The sequence below is a fragment of the Arachis ipaensis genome, chromosome B05, assembly GCF_000816755.2.
Source record: "Arachis ipaensis cultivar K30076 chromosome B05, Araip1.1, whole genome shotgun sequence".
Classification (NCBI taxonomy): Eukaryota; Viridiplantae; Streptophyta; class Magnoliopsida; order Fabales; family Fabaceae; genus Arachis; species Arachis ipaensis.
Genome location: NC_029789.2, coordinates 3,189,570 through 3,209,789, shown reverse-complemented (window position 1 = coordinate 3,209,789; position 20,220 = coordinate 3,189,570). Strand labels below are relative to the sequence as shown.

Below are 20,220 nucleotides of genomic sequence, written 5' to 3'. Positions count from 1 at the left end.
AGTTATCGAGCTCGATAATCTCCGGTAGTTTGTTAAATTCAGATGAAGGAGTTACAGTGCTTATTAAATTGATTTAAGTATTAACAGGAGAGCTTTGAGACAGTTTTTTAGGTCCAACACTCGGTAACAATTAGATTTTGTGTAGTTAATATGTTATACTAGGCTTATCATATATTGTATTTAATTTGTTAGGATGAAAAGACAAAAAAGAAAGCAAAAGGTACAATATGAAAGTATTTGAATGAGATCATAATATTCTGGTTTATGTAGTACTTTTAATTTGGATGATATTTTAAAGATTATATTAGACTATAATTATGTTTTAGTGTGTTTATTTATATTTTATTTATTATTTTATTATAAAACGATTTTTTCGGTTCAACCACGATCGAACCGATTAAACTTATAAACCAGTAAACCAGTAACTAAAACGGTTCGATGATCGGTTCAGTTTTCAGAACCTTGGATATAAGTAATTAGTGTTGTTCATATGAAAACCAAAAAATCAATTGATTGATTTAAAAACCTTAACCAGATGTTTTTTTCCCTAGAAAAACCCGTTCAATCCTATCATAAGCTAACAAAATGTTATCAGTTATTATTATTTATTAGTCTATTTTTCACAAGCACCCTGGCTATCAGAAATAATATTACGGGGTATAAATTATGTTTGGGTCTTTGATCTTAGGATTCAAAATTATATTTTAAAACTTTAAACAAATACGAGAATAAATTAAAATTTAAGCGGAATTAATTTCTGGTTTTAGGAACGAAATCGGTGAGAAATGAAACCAGATTTATACCCTAATTTCCTAATTTGAGTAATTTGGTAGGTCTCGAATTCTATGCTGACAAATCCTGCCACAGCCTTACACGCCGCCGTTGCCAGCCGCCACCGGTGGGAGCAAGGACGCCGGAACCATTCTTACTCCATCTTGCGACTTGTGCCTTGCGAGGCGCTTCTCTCTGCCTCTCTCACGTGAGCAACCCTTTCTTAGCTACTGACTACCATTTTTGTATGAAGCTAGCCAACAAAGGTGATAAGGCATGCTAGTTTGAAGTTGCAATTCAATTTCAAATCAAAACTTTGGACTATAATCAACTTTATGATTAGGCTTGCTAGCTTCAACATTGTGCTTTTTCTTCAGTCATATCACTGTTCTTAGTTAAGGTAGGGTACCATGGATGAAAAAACAAAGTTCCATTTGGAAATTTGGTTATGGACTTGGTGGCATTGTTTCAGATGATCCAGTGAAGAGTTTCTGAGGGGTTTATTTGGGTACTACAATGTAACAAGTTCACAATCCAATAGAGGTAAGATATTTTCCTACATTTTTATGTATTGAATATATTAATTAATTTTTTTATCAAATTAAGAGTTTTCAATTCTGAAAATGTATAAAATTTAAATTTGTCGATGTTGATGAAAATATGTAGTTTTGTTTGTGGGTCCACGATTGATGATTCTCACTTCACTCTTTGAAGCATCGCCGATTCCCCCCATTTGCGCTTCAACTATCTTCGTTTCCTCTTCTTCCAAATCAGATCATAAGGGTATGTCTATGGCATTCTCACACTTCATCCTTTCCTTGTGATATTGGGTTCTTTAGGGTCCTGAAGCTGTCATCTGTTACTTTCTTATGTTATCAATTGATTGATGATTTTGGGTAATTCAATTACTTCTGATCTTAGCTGTGAAGGATTTGATTATATAGTATCTAATATACTCAACACCCAGTAGCCATCGATTTCCTTTAGCTGGTGATTTTGAATGTGACTGCTAGAATCTGGCAATGAGATTGACATAAAACTAATTTGAGGTTTCAATTTTCAACTTGAGCTAGGTTTCCATGGATCTTGGGATTCCGATACTTGTTTTTCGAAGAAATAGTTGCGTGCTCCTGGGAGCAAGCAACTATTTCTAGTGTTTTTGTTGTGTTCATGTTGTGTGCTGTGCTATGGCATTTTATAAAAGATTGCCTTTCAAAGCTATTATAAGCTGGAATTTCGGACACCAGTTTGCCAATTTTCTGAATTCATATATTGGTTAACTTTGTTCTTTAATTCATTTTACTGTTTAACATAGCATGTTTGTTCAGCAAAGCTTTGTTATTTTGATGAATCTTTTAAAAATTTAGGTTATGTTTGGTTGGGGTGTAAATTTTCATAAGATGTAAATTACTTGAATCCATGAACTTGTTATTGTTTTTATCACTGAGAATGTGCGAACTCTCTTGCAGAGTGCAAGTCTAAGAAAGAATTTTCTGATTATTTATATATCTTTTCCGTTTTGCCTTTTGGTTACAGAATGGTAAAATTCACGATAAGTAAGGGCAGATATATGTATACCCATGATCAGAAATATCCCTGCGAAAATGTCGACATACACCACATTATTTTGAAGAGTGGTAGGGCAAATTATGTCTTTGTATACACCTCAGCCGTTCTTGTATTAGCTTCTGCCTTATATCTCTATATTCTTGGGGTAAGCCTTTCAAAATTCTTTTTGGCTTTTTACAATGACTTGATGTTTTCAAAACTTTTGAAACTCTTTCATCTGTTTTTTGTTTTTAACTTGATTAGTCCACTTGTGATAACAGGAAAAATCAATTAGTATTGTATATTACAGCCTGCTTTTTGACCTATTTCTTGTCAAGTTATTGCTTCGAAAGCCTGTTAAGAAAGGTGAGGGCCTGAAAGTATTTAAGGTGTTTTGGAAGCTAATTTTTAGTTTTGTTTGTAACCGGCAAGAATTAATGTGTGGTTTATCTTCTAAGTTTGAAAGTTCTTTTCTCACTTTTGAGTGTTTGTACTTGCATGCAGAGTCTGTTGTAATTATGCCAGCTTTTGGAGTACAGCTTGAGACTCACTACATGAGGTATAGCTTTTAGTTAATTGATTATTTATTCGTAGTTCAACAAGCTAGTAAAGACCAAGTGAGAAGCCAAATGTAATATCTAATTGTTCCATAGAATAGTCTTTTCAAAGAAAAGGTTGAGAAAGTTGAACGCTGGCGCTAGTTTCCCAGCCTTTTGAAAATGTTCATGCTCGAGACATTTTTAATGTATGCCTCTGTTTGCATCTGGATTGTACGTTTGAGAATACCTTGTCTAATTTGTTTTTAGCTATCAGCAATCTTCATCATATGTAAATATTTTTGAGTTCATTTTAGTAGTTATCCAGCATGGTGTTTATGCATATCATCCTCATTTTTGTCTTGGGATATTTTGTCACAGTGGAAAAATCGTTAGATGCTTTGTTCCCATTGACAAGATTCTGAAACCTGTTCTAGTAGAATGTGTGACACCAGTGACTTGTTACTTGACACTATCGTTGATGATTCGTGGGGAATCGGAAATGGTATTAGTTTTCAAGGTAAAATTATTCTTGGTTGCATTAGTAAAAATATTAATGGTGGAAACACTGTTGCATGTTTTTAGAAGGCTATACATTTTAGGGCAGTTACTAATCACCAAATAGGTCATTTTAGTTTCTAATGAAGAATCTCTGCATTTTGTTTTATAGAGCTTGCGTCCACCAGTGAAAATGCTGGTCCATGTATGGAAGGCCCTATGTGCTGCAACTGATATTAAGGAAGAGGCTATGATGTAGTGATTCAGGACCCGTTTGAAATAATCTCAAGTTCATAGTTTCGGAAGTATACATTTTTGGCATTTCTGGCCATCTACTGAGGGCTAATTAACTAGATTGTTGTTCCATAAATTAGGTAGGTTGCATAAACAGGAATGTTTCGTGACATGACATGACATAGCTGTACATGCTGAATATTATTGCCAAGAGAATGTTTCTATGCGCATTAAACTACTTTACATGGATCGCTATCTTAGCGATCAAATTGGACCCCTCATTATACACCATGTAAAATGACGTTGAATCGGTCATATATCTATCTATATACAATCATCTATAGTACGGTTGTCTATCTATGTTGTATATTCTCTGAATGTTCTTCTGTACACTCAATCACATCGAATGAATAAACAGTGATACATCATACATTCTGTTGCAACTAGTAAAATTGAAAGGTCTCAGGTTCCTCTAGCAGAAGATAAACGCTCTGCTGTGCGTTCAATACATACTTTGTGCCTTTGTAATCCATGAAACTTATCATCTGAGCAGCCATTCATTTGCCCAAGCTTGGCTATCTGATTATGCAATGCCTCCAAGTTGACAAGAGGAACAGTTGTCGGTCGCCCATGAGCGCACTGCACGGTAAATTCCTCTATTCATGTCATGAACCATGCATTCCCATCAATACACATGCAGAGATAGTGGAACATTAAAAAACATATATCTTACTTGGAAACAAAGTGACGTATGCTTTAGCTCTTCAACTATAAGGGAACACTCTGATGGTAGTAATGAATCCCCAAACATAATTGCACCTACACAATAAAGGCATTGATAAACAACGGAGTAAATAATTAGTTTGACTTCAGATGATATGATAAAACAAAGGGAGCAATTCCACAGAAGTTCCAGAAACGGGCCAACATTTCCTTTCAATCACCTAAGTTTGTCAGATTTATATATCAACATCAAGACGGCACTGCATAAATTATGTGCAGCCCTCTGTACTTCGGTGAAGAAATGGGACTCAAATATGGAATTCGTGTAAATATAATAAGGCATTTCAAACTCCTTGATATTGGCCACATACCTCTGCATGCTTTCAAATTTAGGACTCGTATAACAGAGGGTGGCATAGTTGATGATCCATCAGTGTCAGCAAGCTAAGATAAAGAAATCAGATGATGTGCAATGTTCAATTATTGAAGGAATACAATTAAAACGCAACAAAGGGTCAGATAAGGCTTTTTTAAACCTGCTGAAGAAACTCTAAAAGATCAACATCATTTAAGTTGACACCTAAAATACAAGGAACCTACAAGCAATTACATAACACCACACATCAGTAATATGTAAAACATGGAAGGCATTTAGCACTTCTTGCAAATTGAATTTAAATGAAGTTGATAATAATAAATGCATGGCTCGATGCGAACCGCTATAAGTGTGACGGCCATTGGTTGTCTGTTGAGAACATCCAGATTCCTGCAAGGCAATGAAAATTATATATTAAAAAACCACATCCAACTGAATGAGTTTGATGTAACAAATTATTCTAGTTTAATTTGGGCCCACACAATAAGATGCACGATATGACCAAAGAAAGGCATTTTCTATCTTGATTCGTTGCCAAAAAAATAAATAATGAACGACTCATTAACACTATTTGCCTTCTAAAAACATTGATCTAGGAAGTATACAACTTTTGCAAGCTAGCAGACAAGCATACCTTTTATAGGGTTCAGAATGAACATGAATGTTGCACATCCAACCCCAATCTTTAATCTGTTCGCTATAACTATGAAGTAGTTGATAACCAATCTCTGGCAGCACCTGTATAATGCGTCTTACTAATGGTGTAATAATTTTAAAGAATCAGGGAGAGAAAAGAGTCTCATAGACCCTCTAATTCATAGGATACATACCAGTTCCTGTTCAGCATCCAGATAGGTTATTCCTTTTGCTTCTCCAGATAATACCTACATGTTACTTAGTCTCATAAATAACACTGGATAAATATTCTGACATTCACCACAAACAAGTTTACCTTTTGCCGCAATTCTTCCAGTCTGATTCTTTCATCTGCAGCATGCTGTAACAAAAGAACTATGAATGTTATACACAACTTACTGCATCTGTAAAGTGTATTATTTTTAAAAAAATCATTTAGCAAGAATCCAGGCTTGTGATAAGCTGAAAAGATGCAAATGCATAACTCTAAGGCAATATAACTTAACTGTTGCTTAAAGGCAGATACAAGTACACGTGGAGGTGGACAGCCAAATTTTAAGATACAAGCGTGAGATTTTCTAACAGAAATATGGAGGTCAATGAGATTTCGAAAAAAACTTATCATTACTTTTGCTTATTTGATATTCAACTGTACTGTATCTGCAATAGTGTACAGCAAAACAGACCTGATCAATAACAGCAAGGGTTCCACCAGCCACAACTGGAATGAATTTTTTATCCACCTGATGGAGAACTTTAGCATCTTCAAGGCATTTCTTACTGATTGCTTCAGGTATTAATGAATCTCCAGCAAGATGCAAAAATCCCGAAGAGATATCAAGTATATTGTTTTGACTTTGAACTTCAACCACTTTATTGTTTTTCTATGTAAAAGTCAAAGGTCATACTCTCAGTCAGATTACAGTCATCCTCTATAGTAATAAATGTCTCAAAAGTAACATAGTAATCCCACGAAGATTGAAAACATAACTGGAATTTCAGGTGAGCATGTCCTCCATTTAATCCCCTGATCTATAGAATCTTGTGCTTCCCTTGAGAACAACTCTGAAAATACAGAACAATATGCGACAGCAGTTTAAAAGTTGATTATAAGATGAATGCTTACAAAAGTTTCAACTATTAGCATAATCCAATTGGACTGAAAGTAAACTTTTTCCACTGAAGATGGTGCAAAATGCAAAGCTTCTATAACTCTTGCCTATGTTTTATGGTAGAAACTGCTAAACACGAGAGAGTAACTTTCAGCCTGACACAGTGCATTGAAATATGCTACAGCAAAACTTCTACTTTAAAATTATAAATATTACTCAAAATAATCTCTGAAGATAGACCGGCTACTAAACAACAGATCTCTGACAACTCACTCTGAATTCAAAGCCGGGCTATATTGAGCATGAGCCAAAAAAAAAAAAGTTTTCAAAAGCTCCTTGTGTCAGACTGTAGTTTCTCTTAACTACTTGAACTTACCTCTGACTGGAGCATTGTTCTGAATGTTGAAACTATCAAACCCATCAATCTCCTTGTTGTCATTACAATGTGCATCTCCCAGAGCATCTGATCTCTGTTTCACATTAGATCTATGATCAGGATAATTTGAAGAGGTCAGTGAAAAATTATTCCCAACAGTTGAGTAGCTAGAGAAATGGTCAACAAGAGCTATCCTACTTGAATTCTTGCAGAGAGTGATCTTCAGTGCTTGGATGAAGAGCTTCAATAGATTGTTGAGCATATATAAAATCAGAAGCTTCTGGAGATTGAAAAGAGAAGGGGGGAAATATCATGATAAAGGGAATTATTGTTGCTTCAAAAAATAGGAAGGGAAAGGCAGAGGAAAATGGAAAACCTCGATGGTTGAAAGCAGGATTGGAGGCTTGGCCAGTAGGTCTTTTGGCTATCATTCCTGATGGATGGTTGAAAGCAGGATTGGAGGCTTGGGCAGTAGGCCTTTTGGCTATCATTTCTGATGGTTGATTTAAAGATACAAACCTCCTTTTCCTTTTATGGAATGGTGGAGCTGAAGAGCTTCTTCTAGATCTTTCATTATTCTTGTTCAATGCTGGATGTCTCGAATGATCCATCCTGCTTTTGTTCTTGTCATGGCTTTTGCACTTTTCAACACATGTATCAGGCAACAAACACTCAGATTCCTCAAATAAAACATCTGGCCTTTTTTTAGTAGAATATTTAGGACCACGATCAGGCCAGTCAACCTTTGTGTCGAATATCGTTTCCAAATCAATAGCATCAGTAAATTCAAAGCCATTTCGTTTGGCATCCCTTGAAATATCGTAGACAAAGTCACAGTCATTTTCTTCCTCGACAGTAAGTATTGTACGATGAAGTCCAAGGTCATTAATATCAGCTGCACGATCACCACCCCATGCACTGGCTGGAGATGAGGCTTCTTGATAGACAGAATGCCATTCAGAAGTAAATAGCTGATCAACAGTCCCAGAGTTCATTGTTTGTGCTACTGAATAGTCTGAATATGGAAGATCTTCAGCCACTGCTCTAGAGAAAAAATCACAGTCTCTAGACAATTTTAATTTTTTTACAACATTTGAACAGCGTTGAGCACCATAGTCCTTCAGACTGTCATAGTCTTCCCTTGTCTGTTTTCTCCAAAAGCCATCAGTGTGGAGTTCATGTTCATCATTTGTAAAGAGAGCCTTCTCTCGCAGGATACTTCCTTTTATAGAACAGCTTTTCAGAAAAGGCTTTTGAAAATCCTCATTTACCTCTACGTTGTTACAAAACCCATGGCTATCATTAAGTAAGCAGTCTTCAAATGATTCGTTGATCATATCAGCTCCTACAGCACGGAATTTTCTTCCCTTTGAAGAACTTGGTGCATCAAAAGGTACATTATCAAATAAAATTTCTGCGCTAGGAACATTATCATCTGAAAAGTAATCTCCTAGTGATTGACCATTCTTATCATACATCAATAAACTCTTATGCTTTCCAACAGTTGGCATGCATCTGGCATATGAATCATCCACTAAATTTCCAGAAAAAAGAGTCTGATAAGAGAAGTCTCTCTTGTTTTGTTTCTCTCTCAATATTTCAGTTCCTTGACACAAGTAACCAAGAGAGGTTCTAACATCTTCCCTGTCAGATTGATGATATTCATCTTCGGTTAGCTTGCCTGAAGTGGAAACAGAGAGTTCTTGGGAATTCTTAGTATGGCTTCCAAATTTTGATTTATCTACAACAAAGATATTTGACAATAGTAGTTCAATGTAATTATAAAAACAAGCCAGCATGATCCACGGTACAAAAAAACAATTATGGGGATATCTACCTTATGTAATGTTCAACCCATGTGTATAAGACAAGAAAGGCAAAAGTAAACGAACAAAATTGATCACACTCAAATAATGCAAAGGGATCTGTTTGACCACCAAAACAATAAACCTTACCTGCTTCTGTTGGAAGAATGTTGAGATCTTCCCACGGTTGATCTTCATGTACCATGTAAGTGGACTGATTGAAGGACTCTCCTATAAGAATCCCAGTAATAAATAGTGAATAAAAATGTAAAAAACAATAGCTCATCATACCTATGCAAGATGCAGTGAGAGGGCATACCACAATCTACGTTTTCCTCCCAGCATTCTTTTATGACCTTCTCAATGAAGTTGAGTATAGAATCCCAATCCTTAATTTGCAAGATATAAAAATGTTGAGCCAAAAAAAAATCAGATTTATCAAGTGTACCAAGAAGTGATAAGACAATTCCCACTGAATGAAACAATAATACAGGAACCCCAAAAAAGAAATTCTACACATCTCTAATAAATGTCCTGAATTTGGACTAGAACCCTGTAAAATTCACTTTTGGACCTTCAACAAACAACTATGAATTATGGAGCCCATACAGCAACAATGATTTACAAACATGGTAAGAAAAATGAGTAAAGAAAAAGGGCAAAAGAATTACCTTGAATTGTACCCAAGTTTTTGAGGGTTCAAATGTCAAATCATAGAAAGAACGTGGGCAACTTATATTCAAGATATAAGCTGGACATGGTTGAGACCTACTTTTCTTCTTGTTTTCGAACTCATTATTAGTATTCCATGAATTCAGATGCTCAAACCTATTAGCCAATTGACTCAGAAGCTTATGAATTGGGCCACTGCTAACAAACTGTGAGTTAACATCTAACAATGTTAAGGCAACAATTCAAATGTTTATGGTATTGAATACTTTTCAAACCTCAGCATATCTACTGTGCCATAATTACACTATCTAAATTTGTAGTCACAAGGATACAGACATACTGTAAAGCCTGCAAAGCAAATACAGAAACACACCAGAAGTTAGCGGACGGGACAGGGACAGAACCTATATCAAAGGAAGAAAAAGTTGACGTATTAATTACTTTTTTAAGATTTTACATGCGAAATATAAATCACCTTCATATTCAAAGCATTGCAAGGGCCAGAGACATATCCAGATAGCTTTATGATATCATTCTCAACTTCTAAAGCTTGAAGAAAGCTTGATACCTCCTCCCCAAAGCCGCTGGTCAAAAGTGCTAGTGGAGAAGAAGCAACTTGTGTGCAGAAAAGCTCATCATCTCTACACGTAAAGTATATAAAATGTTACTAAGACAAATACAAAGAAGATTGACTTTGTTATTTTGCAGGGGAAGATACCTTTCAACATCGATAACTTTGAAGGAAACATTTGGACGCACAAGAGCAAGCCGCTGTACACATTTCTTGATTGATTGCAGCACCTTATTGGGACTTTTATTGCAGAGGTGAATTCATCGGTCAATATAAAATTATCAAACAGATCCATTGTTCATTAAAGATAAATTAAACTTCACAAAATATATCATTTGCATGGTGGTACAAGAGAAAAGAACCTGGATTGCATGTATTTCCTCCGAACTGGTTGGTTGTAAAATAAATCGCGGACAGCAACTGACAGTCACCAGCTCATGGTTAGCAATGAAAATGAGCATCAAGCATGGAGGAGAAAATTTTAAAGCAAATACTTTTATTGCAAGCAAAAGGAAAAATGATTAGCAAGTGAGAAGTAGCAGACACATTAGATGCCTCTACTAGTCTACATATCAATCAAGTATTATTGCAATCTTGTATCAATAGCTGAAGTGTATAAAGGATTATGCACTAAAGTTGAATAACATCGATGTATTAACAAGTACCACCACCATAACGAGAAATTAAAACCATACAATTGTCAGATTCACCAAAATAATTACCTGTTGTACCAACTTCCTTCCTATCATCATCAATACCAAGATACAAGCATTTGCACCCCTGCAGTAAAAACAGAAAAGTAAACCAGAACCAAGTTTGCATCAAAATCAACAGCAATCATAATATATACTTGCATGAAATAGTACTAATGAACAAACTGCTGGAAATTATCCCCACCTTCAATACTTTTCTATATCCATTGGGCCTTCCGTATGTTCTTGTCACAATTTCCAACAAAGAGACTTCGGAAATGGAAGCTAAAGCTTCCCCACGAAAACCAAAGTTTCCGCTGGTGGTATTCAAGTCATCCAAATTACGAAGTTTTGATGTTGCTGCTTGCACAACAGGCAGGTATCACCAAATCACATTATCAATGACAACATAAACAAAATCAAATTCATGAAAGATAAACAAGACAAGCCTCTTTTTTTTTCCCTTCCTTATTAAATCAATCCAAAATAAAAACACGCTAGTTGTAGCCTTTTAGAAGTTGAGATTGGCACGTTATAATAACAAACTCAAGTCCTAACACAGCTTCCCTTAACGCCAGCCCCACTGGAGAGCTGTGTATAATACAACTTGAGAAGGCAATGAGAGTATTTTGATAACCTATAATCGCTTCCACAAAACAATTTTGACTACCTACTTGTATTAGCAATTAACAAAATTGACAACAAAAATGTCTTTTGAGGCCCTCTAAAATTTGAAAAATGAACACAGCCCAAGACTAATACAGCTGCATTCAGAAAAGTTACATGCATTAAGAAAGAAAGAAACAAACAACGAAGAATATGCAATGTACCGTATCTTTCTCCCACCAATTCAAGTCCATCTCGAGCAATTCCACCTCCTACAAAACATACATTCATTGAAACCAAAAAATGAACGAAAAACCAATGTCCATTGCAGTATATCAAAATTTTTAATCAGGAAAAAGAATACGAAATCAAAATTGCTAAGCAAAATTGAATTACCGTCATCTACTACTTTTACGTAACAGTTCCCAATGCTAACAAACACAGAAACCTGAAAACAACGCACCGAACAGTTTCAGTTTCAAGTTCAGCATTAGAAGCTAACAAAAATTACAGATACTAGATACTATACTACCTTTGTGGCACCAGCATCAAGGCTATTGAAAACTAGTTCCTCGACGACGCGGGTGGAATCGAACAAGAAGATGCCGGAACGCACTGAACTGCGAACGGCCTCCGGCAAAGGCCTTATGCTCGGCGCCGCCATGGAGCTCCGGCGCTGCTGCAAAATGCGATCTCTTACGATAGGGCTTATGCTCCGACGTCGTCGTTTGATCAGAGAGCGCTAAGTATCACGCTGAGTGTCAGTGACTCGGTCTCAGTGTGTTGCTGTTTTCGGTACGCGCAAAAAAGAAATGGCAGTTTGATACTACTAACTGAAACGACTTGTCGTATACTGTGATGTTTATATATCAATAATGAAACTTACGTGTGCAGAAATAAAAGAAACGAAAATGTTTGGTAACGAAAGAAAATCAGCCAAAAACAGCTGTAATTTATTTTATTTAGTATTTATTAATTGTTGTGATAATTAATTAATATTAAATAAGACAAGTTCTGGCTGTTTTTTTTGTCTACCTACCATTATTTATTTGATAACAAAAAAATTAAAAATTAAAACTATCAAAATTTATTATTTTTTATTTTTTTAATATGATCGTATTTTAAAAATAGAAGAATTATTAATTTAATTCACAAAATATTTTTTTACAATTGTTTAGTTCTTGAAAGATACATATGTACTAGATCAATTTAATTAAAATATTTTTAACATTGATTTAATCCCTACAAATATTTTTTTGTCACAAAGTTGAGGGTCGATTTTTAACATTTAATCCTATTTGTTCAAACTCCATAGTTTTAACTTTTAAGTGCAGTTATTGGATTGTTTTCTGTCATACACCACACTTGCAAATAACACACAAAGTCTCAATAACGACAAAAAAAAAAAAAAAAACACCATTCTTCCTGTAATATGAAAATTAAAAAGCGATTTTACTTTGGTCTCTAAAAATTATATATGACATCTATTTGATTATTTATTTTTATAATTCCAAGGAAACCATTTGATGTACATTCATTTGTTTGTATAGATAAAATAATATGGATAATGTGGGGTATGAATATGACCATTATCGTCTTTAACATATTCATGTTAAAATAAAATGGAATGGAAAAAAATGAAAATATATAGGGGAGTAACATTATCGATCATAATAATGAAAATGACCATTTCAACTCCTAATAAAATGACGTTGAATTTTTCTTCAAGTAATGTTTACAATTTTCTAAATACTTAATTGATCCTACATGGATCTTTTAGAAATTAAGCAAATGCTAAAAATCTTTTAATAACAAGTCTAATATTTGTGGTTTTAGTATAAAATCAACTGAGTTCTATCTAAAAAGATTAGCCTACAATTTTATATTATCTTAATAAAAAAATAAACAATTAGGATGGTTTGCAAACATCTTTTTAACAGATCCAGATTTTTATCAAATAATGCTTTTTCTAACAGGCTGGAATGACAAATACTATTATATTGAAAGAAATATAATTAAGATGCTTTCAGAAGAATCAATTCTAAAACAAATAATAAAAATTGGATGACGACCAAAACAAACCCAACTATATTTGTTGTTTACCATTAAAAGTATGAATTGCTTCAAATCATAGTAAAAATTTACTCTCGATAAATGGCTATCAATAAATTCTTCTTTCGATATTTCACATTTCTTTATATGTATACACCCACCTTTAATATAATAGCTATATTTTTCCGCAAAATGGCAATCAATTTAGTTCATAAGTTTTTATACAATAATTAAATTGGGCTCTCAATTTTTAAATTGATCATATTAAGTATTTAGTTTTAAGTTGTCAATCAAATTAGTTTCTTTGTCAGTTGATCAATCAACAGCGTTAATGAAAAGTTAACGTGAAATATTAATTATAAACATGAACATTTTGCTATGTTGCATACCAGTTAGGCTTTTTCATTGACGGACAGTACGACAACAGATGCTTTACGAATTTTGAGCGGTATATTGATGGTGGACAACCTGCATAGAATTGGTTTCAAGAGCTATTGGATGTGTTGTTTCCGATAGATTGCATTGACAAATTCACTGTGAAGTGCACTTGGATGTCGGATATATTCAGTCATCCTCCCTAGGACGCAGACAGGGAGACAGTCAGGAGGTACGCGATGGCATATATCATGATGCTTTTATCCACCCAGCTCTTCAGTGACAAGTATGGTACACACATGCATATTCGGCGGCTACCATACATAACGAGATTAAAGGACATGGGTGGATATAGTCGGGGATCCGCTGCTCTGTTATGGTTATGCCGGTGCTTATGCCATGTGACCAACAGGAATGTGATTAAGTTGGCCGGTCCATTGCAACTCCTCCAGTCATGAATCTTTTGGCGGTTTCCGGGTTTTAGGCTCGATGGGTTTGACGCTTTTCATTGGCCGTTGGCGACGAGGTAAGTACCGTTTTATGGTTGTCATGTTTAGTAATATATATTAGAGATTATTGCCATTTTCATAACATATATTGCGTGTTAGGTGGGCCAGTTATCAGCCAACATTAAGCGAGAAGGGGCCTAGAGTCGCGCATGGAGGCTCATGATAGATTTACTCCGGGCAATGGATGTGAGTGATCTAGGGTTGAAGCATTTATTATTAAGTTTGTTTAAACTACTTACTGGATGTAACTTGACTTGTAATACTCTTCATTCGTTACCAGTTCACGTGGATGCTATATAGCACACCGGATGTTGTTCAGGTAATTCATCCCGAGATCTTAGAGCCCCGGCATATGGCACTATGGAGTGCTGTAAGGGCATTGATCTACTTTGTCATGATAGAGTGGCATCAGGTGGATAGGGTACTACCACAGCTTGATGGAGTACAGCATTGCCCACTACCTGCACTCGACATTGATTTTCTGATGGCGAAGTTTCGAACACCCTACGATTTGATGTGGTGGCAGATCCAGGACTATCACAAGCTTACTTGGAGTGGTGGCACGAGCATGGGAGGAGATTCTTATCGCCAGAGCTCTTTCTTGGAGACCCTATAATAGATGCTATCCCAGCTGATCATGCGACGCAGAGAGGTCCAGGGTAGGTTCCTGAGATGGATCAGTTGTCAGGTATTCTTGACATACGTCGAGTAGAGCGGAGACGTCATGTTGGTACACGAGCCAGTGATCGTGAGTGGAGATGGCTCGATGATGCGATTGATGCCATAGAGTGGAGGGGTCGAGGTTGTCGACGAAATAGGGGACGTGGCCGAGAGGGAGGGAGGGGTGGACGTCGAGGTAGATGTCGACGTATTAGGAGAGGCGAGGATGATGGTGGTGATAGTGGAGATGACAGCGGTGGAGATAATGATGACGGTAGATCTGGAGGTGGTAGTGGAGGTGGAGATGATAGTGGTGGTGGTGGTGGTTTAGGAAGTGGATCTAATGTTGGTGAAGGTGCTGATGGAAGTGGAGATGGTGGAGGTGGTGGTAAGGGTGATAGTGGCATTCAATGTGGTGCTTTAGGGTTAGGGGATGGTGGCGGGTTTGGAGGTGATGATTATTTTGGTAATTATTTTGTTGATGTCTTTAGCAATGATATATCCCTGCATGAGAGTCAAGTATTCATGAGCCTGGGTAAACTCCTTTTGGATATGCTAGACAGTGATGACCTAGATAGTGACTTCGGAGGATCCCACTTCCTGGAGGAGATTAGTGTCATTATCCAGGAGGATGAGGCAGCCCAACGTGAACAACAGGTCTTTGGACAGCAAACACCCCTTGATGTGGACCTAAACGAGCTTCCATTAAAGACTTTGGACGAGACATTTGAATTGGGTGACACTCCTTCTTCGACAGTTGCTGCTGCACCCTCTGATTGTGCAGGTCCATCTAGGCCACCTGAATCAATCAGAGGCGAGGATGAGATACCTCTCACTTAGAGAGCACAAAAAATCAGGCCCCACGTCACTACTTTACATGGTCACATCTATTCTGACTATTTAGATGACTGTTATGTTATGTGTTATTATTATTGTGTTGTTGTATTAAGAATTATGTCATCATACTATGTTATTATGGTTGTTATGTTATTATGTGATTATGTTATCATGTTATGTCATTATATAATATTTGAATGATTTTGGGAGGTATATATTAATAATGTTCTTAATTAATGTATATTGAAAGTTCACGAAAATAAAAGTGAATATAGCATCGTGCTGAAAAAGGAAACAATAATAATATTAATGACAGTCTGTTGGACAAGACAACAATAACAATAACTAAAAACTCAAAAAAGATAATACATTTCTCAACAAATATTGCTAAACAATAATAAAGTATAGGAAAAATAGACAAAAGTACACCCGGATTTTCACACGGAGTACAAATGTACTCCTCAATTTTTTAATGAGTCATTTGTACACATGAATATAAAATTCCGTTGTCAATTCTACCCTTCCGTGACCTGAGTAAATTTTCCGGCGGTGGTGGAGGCCAGGTGGCACGGTATTGTATGATGTGGCTAATTTGAGGTGACACTGTGTAAAATAGAAATATTAATTATGAAATTTGTTGAATTTTTTTTTTTAAAAAAGGAAAATTTTTTACAAATCTCTTCATTATCTTTGTTTTCATATTTCAGTGTTGAATGAAAACATGCCCTAGCAGAGAGTAAGGATAGTGAATTTCTGAGCACTTCACAGTCGTTCATTGCAGTTCGTCATTTGCTTTACATTCTGAAGGCAAAAGCGGTAGGGCAAGAAGCGTGGAAGTCCAAACGCAAGCTTGTGCGAAGGAGGAGAGTTCAGAATCAGACGCGATCAAAAGGTAATGCTTCCATCCTTCACATGTATCTGTGTAAACAACTCAAAGGGGCAGTGTGGGAGTGTTGTCGAGCCACTACAACTCAAGAATTTGATGCTGCAATGTTGAGGCTACAATGGATCAATACTGGAGCATGGGAGTATCTGAACAAGCTTGATCCGAAGCAGTGGACAAAGGCTCACTTCAGTGAGTGGCCCAAGGTTGACAACGTTACTAACAACAACTGCGAGACATTCAATGGTAAGATTGTGAAATATAGAGGTAAACCCATTATCACTATGTTAGAGGAAGTAAGGACATATGTAATGAGAATCATGGCTAGAAATAAAAAAAGTCTATCTGGATATATTGGAACGGTTGCTCCAAGACAGTTAAGTAGGCTTGAGAGAGAGAAGGAGGAGAGCAACAAGTGGACTCCCACCTGGTCTGGAGACGATGCTGAAGATATATATGAGGTTGAGAAGCATCCAACTAAAGTAACTGTTGATTTGGGTAACCAGAAATGTACTTGCAGATTCTGGCAGCTTACCGGCTTACCTTGTAGGCATGCTTGTGCTGCACTCGCTCTTAGAGGTCGCAAGCCAGAGGAGCAAATCCACAACTGGCTTGGAATGCATGCATACAGCACAGCTTATCAAATGAATATTAATCCTGTGCCAAGCAGAGAATTCTGGAATAAAGCTGATGGCTACCCTCCTCTGCCTCCCCACTATAAAAAGCCAATTGGAAGGCCCACCAAAAAAAGAAGAAGAGATAAGAATGAACAAAGACCAAACTCCAACCCTCACAAACTTAAGAGAAATTATGGTGTAACTATATGTAATTACTGTGGACAGGTATGACTATAGCCCAATAATTAATGTTCTCACTTTAGTGACTATTAATTGACAATTTAGAATTAGTTATACTCACTTAAACTTGTTTTTATAGTCTGGTCATAACAGCAGGACTTGTCAACAAAAGAAGGATAATACTCTGGATGAAGAAGTTGCTCTAGCAGCAGAGGCAGCAGCTACAGCAGCAGAGGCAGCAGCTACAGCAGCAAAATCAAAAAACCAACCAGAACAGGTGAGGTGGTAGCTCATATTAGAATAAACAAAATCTGAATTACATGTTACCTTACCACTTGAGTTTGTCTTTTTTTTTTTCCAGAACACTGGAGAGCCAACATCAGAAGTCAATGTTGCCCAGCCTCCATCTAACAATTCTGGTTCAAGTGTTAGGGTTCAGCCAATAGTCAGCTCTGAGACAATGAATGCTGCAAGTCCTTCTTTGAGAGAAAGGTTCCAGCAATTTATGCCCACACCAGGCCTGACCCGACAACCCATGAGTGGCCCAAGACCCTCACCACTAGCCCCTAGTTTGAGTGGCCCAAATGCAAGTAGTCCAAGTGCAAAATGTGGTCCAGCTGCTAAAAATGTTCCAAGTGCAAAAGTGGTAAAAGGTGGCTCAGGTGCAAAGGGTGTAACCAGTACACAACCAATAGGTGGAAAAAAAATCAGCAAGTAGAACTGGAACAATGGCTGCAACTCAAATGTAGTTGCTTTGGACAAAGGAGTTTTTTGGCTTTGGTATTCTCATTTGGACCTGTAGATTTCTGATTGGAGTTTAAAAGATTGTTGTTATCATTTAGGACTATGTTTATGGTATTGTAATTTAAATATGTACTCCTGTGGTTTGGATTTAGCTAATTAATATTTTGATGTAGACATCTGTTTTGATGCCTATAGGCATAGACATGTTTGCTATTTTGCAAGGTGAAATTGTAGTTTGCTATTTAAGCCTCTGGCTTCATGACTTGTGTTTCAATTTGTTGTTAATGATAGATTATCATAGTTATGCTTACTTATTGTTCATAATGAATTAGATCTTCAGTTTGTTTTGTTGCCGGAATTGTACTAGAAATAAAATTGAACCAACCATTTGTATTAATAACCTTGAAAAAATCCTTTGTATTCAGATACTAGTAAAAATGAAATTGACAACACAGCCTTCTACTTAGAGGGAATTACAACTACTGATTAAATGTCTTAATGAATAAACACAGAATACATATACTTATCCCTAAGCATACATACTGCATCCATTTTCTAATGTTCTGTAACTCTTGATTAATCCCATCAATTGTCTGCAACATCTTCTTCATTTCTTCTTCTACCTTCCAGTTGCTTTCTTCTGCAAACCTCCATTTGCTTTCTTCACTCTGTTCCTGAATTCCACAATCTCTTCCAGCATCAACAACTTCATCAGCCCAAATGAAATAGTCACACCTCAATTCAACCTTCTGCATCATGAATTCGACGACAAATTTTAACCATTTTGCAGAAAATTAACATTTGTCATCATAAACAAAATCAGAATTCACATACCTCCATAATGGACAACGAAGAAACAATCTTCCAGGGTTCCACTCTGTAGCAGACTCAAGCATCACTGCGTCAAGTCCATGCAGGCACTTGCCATTGTTGTAGTCAAACTTCTTCTTCTTCCTATTTTTTGGCGTAAAAGACGAGCCACCGCAACCACTGGCACAAGCATGAAGTATATCCTTCCTTCGTTGAGACTGTGACATTTTCATACATTATAGTTTACAAACCCTTGTTACAACAGAAAGGACGAAGATGTACAAAGAAAAATGAAGAGGGTGAAGGAAGATTTTTTTTTCAACCTGTGTTAGGGTTCATATGGTTCGAAGAAGGGAGAGGATGAAGAGTGATTTGATTATTCCCTTTTCTTATATTTATTTCAACAAATTTCATAATTAATATTTCTATTTTCCACAGTGTCACCTCAAATTGGCCACATCATACAATACCGTGCCACCTGGCCTCCACCACCGCCGGAAAATTTACTCAGGTCACGGAATGGTAGAATTGACAACGGAGTTTTATATTCATGTGTACAAATGACTCATTAAAAAATTGAGGAGTACATTTGTACTCCGTGTGAAAATTTGGGTGTACTTTTGTCTATTTTTCCTAAAGTATAATATAAGGGACATATGAAAAGGCCACACAATATTAAAGTAAATTGATTCGATTTATATAGAATTAGGATATTAATGTCTACTTTTTTCATTTAAAATATTTACATAAATTTCAAACACTAATAATTTATTTATGTGATTTGTCCGAAAGAATAATTTTAGTTTTGTGGAAGCAAATGTATATACTATATGTATTTTTAAAATATTTTAATTACTGATAATTAAAATAATTAATAATAAAAGTAAAATCGAAATATTTTAAATATTAAAATTAAATCAAATTATATATTAGAGGTCATTCCTAAACTGTTTGCTAGCAATAAAAAGAAACATAATCTATCCATATGTATGTGTGTGTTATGTGGTATGTATGTATGGAGAATGTATCCGGTGAAAATGATATTCTTATATGAATATAAGAAGTGAAAATGATACTCTTATATGAATATAAGAACGTATTTATAGTCATTAGATTAATTTAAATAGTAGAAATTAAATGTAACTAATAAATTATATACAAACAATATATTTAATACAGCCATTGAATTTATAAGAGAGAATGCATTTAGCTGTATGGAGAATGTGAAAATGATATTCTTATATGAATATAAGAAGTGAAAATGATACTCTTATATGAATATAAGAACGTATTTATAGTCATTAGATTAATTTAAATAGTAGAAATTAAATGTAACTAATAAATTATATACAATATACAAACAAAATACAGCCATTGAATTTATAAGAGAGAATGCA

At 35.7% G+C, this 20,220-nt stretch overlaps 2 protein-coding genes across 12 annotated transcripts; one reads left to right on the top strand and one right to left on the bottom strand.

The window, feature by feature from the left end:
* LOC107642503 lies at positions 517-3,945 on the top strand. 6 transcript variants are annotated; one of them, XM_016345890.2, is made up of 8 exons: positions 517-979; positions 1,253-1,314; positions 1,486-1,554; positions 2,308-2,485; positions 2,601-2,685; positions 2,824-2,878; positions 3,237-3,375; positions 3,526-3,945. In XM_016345890.2, the coding sequence occupies exons 4-8, from the start codon at positions 2,309-2,311 to the stop codon at positions 3,610-3,612; spliced, it is 543 nt and encodes a 180-aa protein (XP_016201376.1). In that variant the 5' UTR covers positions 517-979; positions 1,253-1,314; positions 1,486-1,554; position 2,308; the 3' UTR covers positions 3,613-3,945. The 6 variants fall into 6 exon arrangements, with proteins under 6 accessions (XP_016201376.1, XP_016201375.1, XP_016201372.1 ...); XM_016345889.2 differs by having other exon boundaries at positions 1,438-1,554; XM_016345886.2 differs by having other exon boundaries at positions 1,244-1,314.
* On the bottom strand, positions 3,845-11,985 carry LOC107642502 (DNA mismatch repair protein MLH3). Of its 6 annotated transcripts, none has more exons than XM_016345883.2 (25): positions 11,689-11,985; positions 11,553-11,604; positions 11,381-11,428; positions 10,756-10,910; positions 10,581-10,638; positions 10,221-10,278; positions 10,006-10,098; positions 9,763-9,928; positions 9,620-9,635; positions 9,287-9,507; positions 8,935-9,004; positions 8,766-8,846; positions 7,187-8,551; positions 7,009-7,090; positions 6,811-6,920; positions 6,314-6,387; positions 6,009-6,206; positions 5,639-5,683; positions 5,517-5,570; positions 5,321-5,424; positions 5,028-5,076; positions 4,847-4,906; positions 4,682-4,754; positions 4,321-4,406; positions 3,845-4,243 (listed from the first exon to the last, which is right to left on the bottom strand). In XM_016345883.2, exons 1-25 carry the CDS (start codon positions 11,818-11,820, stop codon positions 4,163-4,165), a joined length of 3,531 nt encoding a protein of 1,176 aa, XP_016201369.1. In that variant the 5' UTR covers positions 11,821-11,985; the 3' UTR covers positions 3,845-4,162. The 6 variants fall into 6 exon arrangements, 5 of the variants coding, with proteins under 5 accessions (XP_016201369.1, XP_016201365.1, XP_016201367.1 ...); XM_016345879.2 differs by having other exon boundaries at positions 3,845-4,226; XM_016345881.2 differs by having other exon boundaries at positions 3,845-4,226; positions 5,517-5,522.

What these genes read in the sequence shown, in the direction of transcription:
- LOC107642502 (XM_016345879.2), bottom strand. Translation starts at nt 11,820, where the DNA reads ATGGCGGCGCCGAGCATAAGGCCTTTGCCGGAGGCCGTTCGCAGTTCA. An exon ending in AAACTTGGGTACAATTCAAG is followed by an intron (nt 9,005 to 9,286) that starts GTAATTCTTTTG and finishes TTGCAAATTAAG; the next exon opens with GATTGGGATTCTATACTCAA. An exon ending in CACTCTCTGCAAGAATTCAA is followed by an intron (nt 6,921 to 7,008) that starts GTAGGATAGCTC and finishes TCCTGATCATAG; the next exon opens with ATCTAATGTGAAACAGAGAT.
- LOC107642503 (XM_016345890.2), top strand. Translation starts at nt 2,309, where the DNA reads ATGGTAAAATTCACGATAAGTAAGGGCAGATATATGTATACCCATGAT. An exon ending in TCGAAAGCCTGTTAAGAAAG is followed by an intron (nt 2,686 to 2,823) that starts GTGAGGGCCTGA and finishes ACTTGCATGCAG; the next exon opens with AGTCTGTTGTAATTATGCCA. An exon ending in CTTGAGACTCACTACATGAG is followed by an intron (nt 2,879 to 3,236) that starts GTATAGCTTTTA and finishes ATTTTGTCACAG; the next exon opens with TGGAAAAATCGTTAGATGCT.